This window comes from Fukomys damarensis, unplaced genomic scaffold (genome assembly GCF_012274545.1).
Source record: "Fukomys damarensis isolate Sample0158 unplaced genomic scaffold, DMR_v1.0_HiC HiC_scaffold_31, whole genome shotgun sequence".
Classification (NCBI taxonomy): domain Eukaryota; kingdom Metazoa; phylum Chordata; class Mammalia; order Rodentia; family Bathyergidae; genus Fukomys; species Fukomys damarensis.
The window spans coordinates 20,808,081-20,820,086 of NW_022900943.1; the positions used below are offsets into that span (position 1 = coordinate 20,808,081).

General features: G+C 36.3%; 1 protein-coding gene across 2 annotated transcripts in view; it reads left to right on the plus strand.

The window, feature by feature from the left end:
* Positions 1 to 12,006, plus strand: part of Tmc1 (transmembrane channel like 1) — a 164,910-nt gene that overhangs the window by 87,804 nt on the left and 65,100 nt on the right. For both annotated transcript variants that reach the window (XM_010638451.2, XM_010638452.2), the window contains exons 6-7: positions 7,094 to 7,184; positions 8,767 to 8,848. In XM_010638451.2, coding sequence (XP_010636753.1) covers positions 7,094 to 7,184; positions 8,767 to 8,848 — 173 coding nt within the window. The remainder of the gene's footprint in view (positions 1 to 7,093; positions 7,185 to 8,766; positions 8,849 to 12,006) is intronic.

The window sequence follows — 12,006 nt, forward strand, 5'->3', positions numbered from 1 at the left end:
CCACACAAAATTAACACATTCTGTCCACCAAGCTCCTTAGAAGGTCCTGGGAAGATTCCAGGAGTGGAATGTTAGCATATGTAAGTATGTAGATCCATGTGTGAATCACAGAGAAAATACCTCCTTTGTTAGAGAAATTCCTACAAACCAACGCCTGGAATGCCTCTTTCTGCCTACCTACATTCTATCAGCCCAATTCTGTCAGTTCAATTTTTGTCTCATTCACAATGTCTACAATGTCTTCAAGGACTCTCCAGCCTCTGCGGTCCTCTCCCCTTTTCATCTTGGTGAAATCATGCATTTATGTAGCTATTTGATGGGCCTATTTTTCATTTTCCTCTAATAGAAGCTAAGCTACAGAAAGGAGTCTATATGTCTTTTTCTTTTAAATATTTCACATATTGCCAAGAACATAAAACATACCTACTAAATATTTTGGAAAGGGAGAGCGAAAGAATGATAGAACTAAGATAAACTGTGTATTAGCTCAAACTTGGCATGGGGCTTCCTCATACTTACGTACAGCACCGTCATTGTTCTGGGGGAGGAAGAAACACTACATTTTTGGTTATGGGAGCTGTTGAGGGAATGTCTCAGATTGAACTTGCCTTTGTGGTGGTTGGCTTCTGGTTTTAAGCTTTATTTGTAGCTGTACAGTTACATTCCTCTCGCTTATTACTCTGCTCTAACACCAGAGTGGTAATTCTTGGTACAGGGGGGAACTCCTGTGTGCCTTAGGGACATGGCCTCTTTCTCTATGGCCACATACTACCTGAATCTCCAGGTGTTTGTGTTGTTCAGTGAAGGCCCAAATGGTTTATTAAAATAAAAGACAAAAATATATGAGATAAAACTCCTTGCCTTATAATTTAATAATATTCAGCAGGATGCTTAAGAATTTCCATTATCAGACCTTTCATACTGAGAAAGAATACATTCTAGTGATTCAGTTATCAAATGTGTAGGTGGAGGGAATAGTTCATTTCCCCCCATTCTGGATTTATTGGCTATAGCTTTATAAATTAGACTAAGAAAAAACCAATTGATGAGTAAAAAAACAGGAGTTTATTACCATGTGCATTGTGCTTGTACACAGAGACATTCAATGAAGAGTAACTCACAGGAGCACTTAGCACTTGGGCTTAAAAGGCATTTTAACTCAAAAGCAATTCATTTTTAGAGAAGTGACAATACAAAGGAGAAAAGTGGGCAGCACATTGTGGAAAAGCAAATATTTTGGCAACTACTGGAAGATAAGACCAGTTTGTGCAGTTGGCTGTGCAGATTCCTCTGTGATCCCTCTTCCTAATATTCTGCTTTGAGGCAAATAACAGGCGGCCAGAAAACTTTTCTTATATCTTTCTTCTTAATTGTCTTCAGCTCATAATAACATTTATGTCATAATAATACATATGTCATATTTTGGCACACTTCTGACATTTTTGCATAATATGGCATGTACTATTTAAGTGACACATTTTGGGTTGTTATATTCTGCTACTGTTCAGTTGTCTCTGCTGATAATAATATAATCTTTTAATTTTTTGTGTCCTTATACAGAAGAAAACCAGTTTGTGTTTTCACAAAATTTAAGACTCAACATAACTTTTAACTCCAAAGAAAATCTGTACAGTTGTTCTCCCTTCATACTAAAATAAAAAAGAATTTTTTATATATGTAAATTGAATCTTAATCAGGTACGGAGCAGAGTAGGAAAAGACTATCAGCTGTACTGGATCTAATAAGTTTTGTTTTGCTTTTTTATTTTTTTAAAAAAACATTAAACCACTAAAGTCCAGCTCTATTGTTTCTCCTTTGATTCATTTAAAATTATCCTGAAATACTTGATTGACCTTTAGAGTATGACTAAAATATGTTCGAGTTTTTATTTGACATTTAGGCCAGTGATGAAAATTAGCAGTGTTTTGGAGTCATAGGGAACAGAGAAGTCATCCTGGGCCTGAAGTATTTACGTGGATAGTTACTTTGAATTTAATACAAGTTTGGTCTATTCAAGCTTTGCTTTAGTTATTCACCAACACTAGCATTTGGCTTTAACACTTAACTCCATGAATGTCAACAGAGCTACTGAAAAAATTGCCTAATGTATATTGTCTGTGAAATGGTAGTATTGAAAAGGAAATATATTGAAATTATCCAGATGTACAAGTTAAGAGGTTAGGTAATATACATACAGATCTTTTGTTTCTTCTTAGTTTGTTTCATGTTTTTGAAGAGTTAGGCAGTTACCTTCTAGAGACTGGAGATGAAGAGTGAGCTAGGGATATAAGTAGTTAAGGTACTCACTCTATTGTCTGTGAAATGGTAGTATTGAAAAGGAAATATATTGAAATTATCCAGATGTACAAGTTAAGAGGTTAGGTAATATACATACAGATCTTTTGTTTCTTCTTAGTTTGTTTCATGTTTTTGAAGAGTTAGGCAGTTACCTTCTAGAGACTGGAGATGAAGAGTGAGCTAGGGATATAAGTAGTTAAGGTACTCACTCACCAAACGTAAGGGTGGAGCATCAGAATATATAAAGTACTGCCAATCCAAAGGGACACCAAAACATTTGCACATGACCCAGTACATTTTAGCTCAATGCTCCAACAATTGCTTGATCAATTTAAAGACCTTTTATTTATTTATTTTTTAATTTAATTTTATTTTTTTGGTACCTGGTATCGAACTCTGGCCCTCACACTTGTGAGGCAAGTGGCGGAACCACTGAGCCAAATCCCCGGCCCTTAAAGACCTTTTAAGTTCAGTGGTCCCAATAAAAAGAAGTTAGTTTAATTTCAAACTTTGCCTCTGACCTGTTGCACAGTGCAATCTTTTGAAAAAGTTAAAAAATATTGACACATGTATCTCTTTCCTAGAGGCTGTGATCTGACGGTGGGAAGATTTAGGCTTTGAAATCCTTAAAAGATCACACAGTGACTCCAGTTTGCAGACAGTCAAGATCCATAACTCATTTATCTCTGTTTTATTGATGTTAATTCTCTCAATTACAATTGCTGAAATTCACATCTGTGCCATGCATTATGTTAAGTACTAGGAAATTAGAACAAAAGTCAGTCTTTTTAGCACATCTGCTACTAATAATAGTTACTATTCATAGTGCTCTTACTTTGGTTTGAAATTTACTTTGTCTGCAAATAAGATTGCTACCCCTGTTTTTTTCTGGGCTCCTGTCACATGGAGAATTGTTTTCTATCTTTTCACTTTCAGTCTATGGGCTTCTTTTTGCACTAGGTGTGTTTCTTGTATAAAACAGATTATTGGATTTTGTTTCTTATTCCATTCTGCCAGTCTATTTCTCTTGACTGGTGAGTTGAGGCCATTGACATTGCTGGTTATAACTGATATGTACTGACTTATTATTGAGATGTTATTGGCCTTTTGTTGACTCTTTTTACTTTTTCACCTTCTCCTTTTTTCTGACCCTTTTTATAGATGAGATTACTGAGATCTTAACAATTACAACTGTTATCATCAGCATCTCCTTTAAAATAATATTTGTTTTGAATCATTCCAGTATTGGGCTGATTCTGAATAATTATTCAAGCCTAATTATGAAATTATATTATTAGGAGGCCTATGGTAATTGCTTTTAATTTCTGTACATTAAAGTAGCTTCTTATCTCTGTAACCAGTTAATCAACAATATTCCAGGAAGTCAAAGTTCTTTGGACTATTGTTCATTACTTTTTTTGTAAATAGCAATGCTTCTTAGAGTAAGACATTTCATTCTTCTGATCCCTTTACTAGGAAGTGCTCACGAAGAAGTTTTGATTACAGTTCCCTAAACAGCAGTTTAAAGTGTCTTTTATTTATTGGAACATTAAATTGGTTGCTTACTCATACTATCAAACTGGAAACATGAGGAAAGAAAGGTCGACTTAGAGAATGTGTTATCCTGGGATGAGAATGTGTCAGAGGCAGCATAGCATGTCCCACCCTTTCTGTGTGGTCAGGATCAGATCATATGTTGTGGGTAAATTATCTATTTTGTAAGGTAGGCCGAAGTATTCTCCTTCAACTAACTGTGAAAGCATTCTTGAAAGCCCATGAAACCTTATTATTCTAATTACCACCACAAGGGGTTGATAAATGAATGATGAGGCTAGGTATTATTGTCATCAAATAGACCTCACTCAATTATTTATCCTCAGGTCTAGGATTACAGCTCAGAGAGCTATGCATATTGTACCAGGGCTTGTTTGGGCTCTGAGACTTGGATGCTCGATTACAGCCTTGGCAGGCAGCTTTTGCTGAATGCAATTCAAGGTGATGACACACGTTTTTCAGTCAGACATTTGGATGGGTTAGGGCCAATAGTTATTCCGTTTGTTCATAAAAACCCTATTTTATTTTAGCCAGGTAGTAAAACCCCTTTAAATTACCCAGATAATACAAATGGGGAGGGACATGGATTTATTATAGGAAAAAATATAGGTTTGTTTTTTTTTTTCTAAAGACTGTTTTCTTCCATTGTGTTACCTGTCATGGGCACTTCAGTATGATGTGTACTGGTCAGTGTTTATAACCATATTATGAATTTTCTTGGTTCTTTGTTTCTAAGTATGCAATGAAAGATGTTGTTTTCTGGTTAAGAATTTATTTATTAGGGAAGATGGGATTGGGTGATACTAGTTTTCTTTCATATAGAAATCATGTCAGCTCATTGCAAAAGCCAGTCCTAAAAATAGTGGGGAGGTATGTTTGTCTCACCGAGTCACTGACTTGTCCAGCCCTTGTTTCTTCAGGGTCTGCAAAGTTGCAAGAGTGTTTTTTTTTTTTTTCCTCTTGAAAGCATCAGATTTGGGGGACTAAGATGTCCTGCTTGCTAAACAATTCTCTGCCCACCTTATGGTGTGTGATGGTTTTAAAGGCAACCCCAAGATTTCTGATGAGGGCACTAGTCATTCTCCCTCCACCTTTTGGGGCAGTGAGTGAGGATTGCAGAAGACCTAGAATTGCTGTTTAGGGACCCCTTTGGTATGCAGTTTATATGTGTGGTGGAAGAAGCTCTCAGAGAAAGGCAAGTGGGGAGGGCACTGAGGAAAGACTAAATTCATACCTGAGATTATATGATGTAGAGGGAAATCTGGACTTTTTTTCTGAAAACCAGAGCCAGAATATGTATGTTGAAGGTAGTGTGGAACAATAATGTAGACAAATTTGAAGCTATATCTAGTGTTAAGGATTAGCAATTAAAGAAACAAACAATAAAAGTTTTGCTTATATTTTTCAAAGCAAAATTATATTTATAACTAACAAGAACCTTATTAATGTCATATAGAGGGTTGTAAATAGGGAAGGGTGAAGAGGATGAAGGGAGGGCAGGGGTACGGGAAAAAAACAAGAACCAAGACATATCTTGCAAAGGTACAAGGTCCCAGTGATAAGTGTAACTGTATGGTTTGTTTTAAATGTACCGATAAACTTAATGGGGGCCAAATGACGTCTTAAACAAAAGTCCTTCACTGATCCTTCATCTTTTAAGGTTTACTTTGTGTGTTCATGAAAAGTTCATTTATGTGCCAAGGTCTTGTTGAATGGTGACAGTGTTGGACTAGTGGCACCACAACCATGTTTAAATTTACTTTCTTATCATGATAGAGGTGCTTCTTCATCACATAGCTCGTATATTCTGCAGCCTCTGGAGGGAGAAGAAAAGCACACCTTCCATCTTTAATTTTTTTCATGTTTCAAAAAAGCACTGACACAAATGTCTGTCTTAAGGCTGACAGAACAAACTACCATGTACTGGGTGGTTTAAACAATAGTAATTTATTCTCCACAGTTCTGAAAGTAAGAAGATCAGGGTGCCTGATCCGAGATCAGGGTGCCAGTGTGGTTGGGGTCTAGTGAGGGCCCTTTTAAGGCTGTCAGCAGCCAAGTTCTTGGATCTTCACATGGTAGAAAGGGGCTAGCAAACTCCCTGGCCTCTTCTTATGGGGGCAGCATTCATGAGAGTTCCACCCTCGTGCAAGGCATAATGACGTTTTGGTCAACAGTAGATCGAGTGTACAGTTGGGGTTTGATAAGGTGGAATTTGCCTGGTAGTGTCCTCACCATCTTAGTTTGTGTTGGTGCTCTCTACAGTGTTTGTACAGTGATGAAATTGATGCATTTCTTAGCACATCCCTCTTCGGAATATATCCCTGTTCTTAAGCAGTGCCTGAATGGTACCTCCTAAAGGGCCCACTCCCACAGGCCATCACATTGAGGGTTAGGTTTCAGTCCATAACAGGGACCAGTCAAGTTTATAAGAACTGTAACATACTTAACATGTTCACATTGTCCATTTTGATGGCGCAGTTTTTTGAGATACACACAGAGACACTAATATGACTTTCATAAATGTATCAATATTTGAGAATAACATTAAAGTTTAAAGCACTTTCTGATTGTGAAGTCAAAAATATTCCTTTCCTTTTCTTTCCTCAATCCCATCTGCTTTATAACATAATTTTTCTCTTTTAAGCCATAACTGCTTTTATGGGATTAAAATATCAGGCCATTAAGTTTGTTCTATGTCAGTTTGTCCTAACCTTGTCTCTCTCTCTGTCAAAGGAATTATTTAAAAAGAAGGAAAGAAAGTATTTTAAGAAAAAAACCATCTGATTGCTGGAAGCTGACACTAACTTCAGCTTCAAGTTTGTATGTGGTAGAAATGAGAACTAGGATTCTGTATTTGACACTTAGCATAAATCCCTTGCTTTTCAATGACTCCAGATGATTAATAAGTGAGACTAAAATATCTTACTCTCCTAGGCCAGAATTTAAAAATTTAACTATGCATTAAGATTTTTGAGGCTATAAAATTCAAGGATAAAAGAAGCAGGGGAGGCAGGGGTGCAGCTCAGTGGTGCCTCGCCTGCTTGGCAAGCTCAGCGTCCTGGGTTGGATTCCTGGTACCAGGAAAAAAAGAAAAAAAGACAATACAAGTATATATTATGGCGAGGGTAGAAGGTTTCGAAGTACTAATGGAGACCTAATAGAAACATACATTTACAACTTACATGTTCTGTTAGTCTCAACCTGCTCCCACCTACCTCTTTCTGTTTTAAAATTTTCTCAGGGAAGCAAAAAAATTTGTGAGTGAAAATGAAGGAGCTCTTGGGAAAGGAAAAGGAAAACAGTGGTTTGCATTTAAGATGATGATGGCCAAGGTAAGTACCGTGAGACGTCCATCTGTTTATGCCATATTGACCTCCACAGGAAGAACACTGTCTGTTCTGAGGGTGTAGAAAGCCGGTCTCACAGGTTTTATGCATAAAGTATAAATACAGACCATTTACGGTTTATCTGGAGGGGAGGATTAAAAGTTATCCCTAGTGGAGTGAAAATAAAAAAGAAACTGACAGACACCAATGTATAGTAAGAGACTTACTTGCACGATTTTAACACTTCCAAATATAAAAGATTGTGTGGACCCTTTTCCTTTTCCTTTTCCTTTTCATCCTCTGGAAGTTAAGGGATTCTGGTTAAAATTTCTTTCTTCAGTTGTCTACACGTTTCGGGGATGTATAACTTTTCTCATGAACATCAGCTGTATATTGGATAGAAAATAAGAAAAAAATTAATGGTGTACTGATAAAAATGTAGACTTGGGCAAAAGGTAAAAAACAAAATAACATTCATTTGCACTTATCATGTGCCAAGCCCTGAACCAAGTCCCTCGGTAAATTGATAGTTAATTTTCACAGCAAAATAGGTATATGGGTATTATTATCCCTTTTTTATAGATGTTACACCAGAAGTAAATTTTTCTGTGAAGATAGAACTTTGTGCATCAAGTTCATAGACTTTAATTTCCATACACATACAAACAGACTAATTGTATCTACTTTTTACAATTAAAAAATAGAGCATACATTATTTATACTTTTGTTTCTGGCTCTTTGTTGCATGATCAACATCGTACAATACTTTTGTGTTGCTATGGGAGTTACACTACATCTTTACTGTCCTGTTGTATTGCACTGGATGAAGATGCCATAAATTCTTTACTTATATATGCTACTATAGGTAGCCATTTGGGCCCTTTGTACTTTGAGGTTCTGATTATACTGTTATTTAGGCTTGGTGTGTCTGGTCAGCTCTTACTTCACACATGTGCGTAGTTATCTGTTCCATCCTCCTCCTTCTTACGGGTCCACTATACCATGATTAACCCAGCCCCATGGAGTAAAATACAAGGAAGATCTTTTGTAAAACTAATTTATTATTTTTTCTTCCTTCTTTTTCTCTGAGGCCGTGCCTTTCCATTTAACTGACCGCTCTGCCTCTAACAGAATGGAGGGCTCTATGTCGTGGAATTTACTGTACTTTATTGAAATTGTCTGTTTATTTACAGCCTACTCTAGACCAGGTACCTTTCAAGGCAGACATTGTATTTTATTCATATTTATTTAATTCTTTCACCTGGTGAATAGTAATTTAGCAGTGTGTTCTAACTTAGTATTGGCTCTCTTATTGTTTGGTAGGATAAACTGACTTTTTCAAGTGTTCAGCATACTCTATCTAATTAGGGTGGGGGGGGTCAATAAAAATTTATTGAATTAAATTGGCTTGGGACTGATGGAAATGAGGGAGGAAAATGAAACATACTGTCTTGCATTATTATAAAAAGTGTATTTGGCACTACAGAGATCTTTCTAAGTGCAATATATTATGATGTGTGTGTGCGGGGGGAATAACAGGGCAGCCCAAGTGATTGGGCCATACTTTTATATTTGATTTCCTTTTCAGAAATGGGCAAAATTCCTCCGTGATTTTGAGAACTTCAAAGCTGCTTGTGTCCCATGGGAAAATAAAATCAAGGCAATTGAAAGTAAGTGCTCATCATATCTCACTAGATGGGGAAAGTTGTGCTAGCTAAAACTTTTCATAAAATGCCTGTCCCTTTTTTTTTTTTGGACCGGGGATTGAACTCAGGTCCTTGCACTTGTGAGGCAGGCGCCAGAACCACTGAGCTAAATCTTCGGTCCTCCTTTCCCTATTTCTGAACTCTTTCACCCTCTGGACTCTTGGTAAGATTAAAAATAAGCAACAATATCCAACCAACTAAACTAGAGTGTTGTTTACTTTTGACCACTGTGAGGATTAGTGTTACCCAGCTTTCAGTTACTATGACAAAACACCCAAGATTAACTTAAAAGAAAAATGGTTTCTTTTGGCTCACAGTTTCAAAGTATTCAGTCCATGGTCACTTGGCACTGCTGCTTTGGGTCTGAAGTGGTTTATTTTATCATGACAGGAAACATGGCAGCAGAAGCCATTCACCTCAGAGCAATCAAAAATCAGACAGAGTACACCAGCAATGTTCCTTCCCCTAGGCCCTACTTCTTGAGCATTCTACCACTTCCCAGTGGTCCGAGGACCAAGCTTTCAACACTTGAGTCTTTGGGGAAGTATTCTAGATCCAAACCATAGCAATTCCTAGCCCTCATCAGTGATAACACTAGGGGCTGCATTCTCTTTTCCTCCCGTAGATCAAAGCATTCCCATTCTGAGCTGACTTTTTTCTCTTAGACTGGACATCAGTATTGTGTACAATGACATCAAATCATACTATTTGGAAAGGAGTGGTTTCATTGGACAGTGAACATGACATTGAAAATGTATATTCTCATGAATGTTAGATAGTAACCAAAATGAACAATATTTAAACAGAGCAAGGAAGTTTTAAAATCTCACTTTCAGGGCCGGGGATTTAGCTCAGTAATGCTGCCACCTGCCTTACAAGCACAAGGTCCTGAGCTCCATCTTCAGTACCAAAAAAAAAAAGAAAAAGAAAATAAGGAATTTATTGTAAAAAAAAAATCAGAAATTTACTATCTGAACAAACATACTGTGCCTTTATTTGGTACATAGTGCTTTACTCTTTGAGCAATATTTTTTCATCTCTGGCTCTCTATTTATATACTCAGAGTCTCACATGAAATCTGGGGCTTTGATTAGTTAGTACACAGGATCATTTCTCACCTAACAGTCTATGGTGTATAATTTAAAATCAGTCTTAGATGTATAGTTAAGCATGTAAAATTCCTTTTACATCTGGGTGATAAATTATTGAAAAATTTAAATGGAATACAGATTTATACTATGAGAGGCCCATTTACCTTCTCATACTTTTCAGAAGGTTTGTTAATTGTATAATCTATTTATGAAATATATATCCTATTTTTGATATATATGTTTAATTACAAAGTAATAAAATGCTATATTTTTTTAAAAAAGAAATGATTATTTAATCATACAAAAGTTTAAGAAATATTATTATACTTATTTTCAGTGTCAGAACCATCAAATATATGCTAATTAATCTTTGGAGTAAGTATGACATTATTGACTAATTAAGCAAACATTCACTGAAAGCCTGAAACTTAGACAAGTTTCTGAATGCTATTATTGCGGACAAAGACAGGCAGACTCTCCTCTCATTGATTTTATACCCAAATATGTTAGTATTTGTATGGCTGGGTGAGGAAGATCAAAAAATATAAACAAAGAGATAATGAAGATGATTATGGATTATGGTAAATTGCATGTTCAAAAGAGGAACAATTGTACTTCCAGCCTTCTTTTAATCCACCTTCTCTCATTCCTTGATCGTTCTCTAAATAAATACTGAACTTTTTTTTTTTTTACAGTATGGTTTTAATGGAATCTCAGATGAGCAGCCTTTGCTGAGTTTCCCCAAACCCCCGATCAATAATTGGTAAAATCAAGATAGGTACCCAAGGCAGAGTCCAAATCCCATGCTGTTATCATCCTGATTGCAGTTAGACCTTTATTTCTTCTAACATGGAGCAGATACTCACTTGAGGACTCCCAAAATATTTCATTTAAAAGATTGACTTGATAATTTTGGCCACAGAGGAAGACGTGAAGTTGTACAGTGCATGGGAAAGCCCTGGGGTTTTACCAGCAACCTTGTAGAGGAGTCCATGCCCCAGCCCCAGGCTTCGTCTTATCAGTCATACCTCGTTGCATATTTTGCTGAAGAACCTGTGTGAAAATATAACCCATTCCCACTGTGATGCCAACATTGGTATTCAAACCAAGAATGAAATAATTGACTACCTTTCAAACTGGAGATGATAAATCTTTCTCAGAATCAAAATCTATTTTTTCCTAATAGTAGACTACAACACTAAAAATGTGCTGTGGTAGATTTAGTCATCAGACAAGAAATGGCTTCAAATAGGGAACCTGGTGCATAGAATTTAGACCTTATGTTTCTCTGCTGTACCAAGGACTCCAGGAAACACAAATGAAAAGCTTCACATTTAATTCTCCTCTCCTAGACTTGTTGGAAAAAATGGTGTTTCATAACAGAATTCTTTTTTCTTGCTGTTGTACTCACACAGTAGGTCATTTAATTGGTCTTTCTCCATATACAGATGCTTATATTTCTCTGCTTGTCTTAATATCCATCTTTTCAAGAGGAAATTATATATGATGACAGACTACAAATTACTTTGGCTTAATAATAAATAATTAGAGGGAGAGGTAGAAATTTAGCCTTAATTTGAAAGAAACACAAGAAAATTCAAGATCAAGAATATGCATAAACTTAATATTTACTTTGATACACATGTAAGACTCCCTTAGTACATCAATAATGTACTATAAAAGCAGCACTTATTGTTCGGAATAATTAAAACATTGGTTATCATGGGTATGATCCAAATTGTGAATTTGAGTAGTTTTAGTTAACTCATGCAACTTATCTATTCTTTGAGACAGGCATATTCATTCCATATTTATTGTATTCATCTTTTTTTTTAAGACGTAATTTAAGTGTAGTTTTACTTGAAGGGCTATAGCATAGCGATTGAGTGAGATCTAGATTTGGAGACGAACACACCTCCAGGTGACAAGTGCCTGATTTGGAATCCTACCTCCACTGTTTTTGTAACTACAGGCCCACATCTATAAAATGGCGCGGTGACAGTTCCCATCTTATAAGCACTTGATGATGAG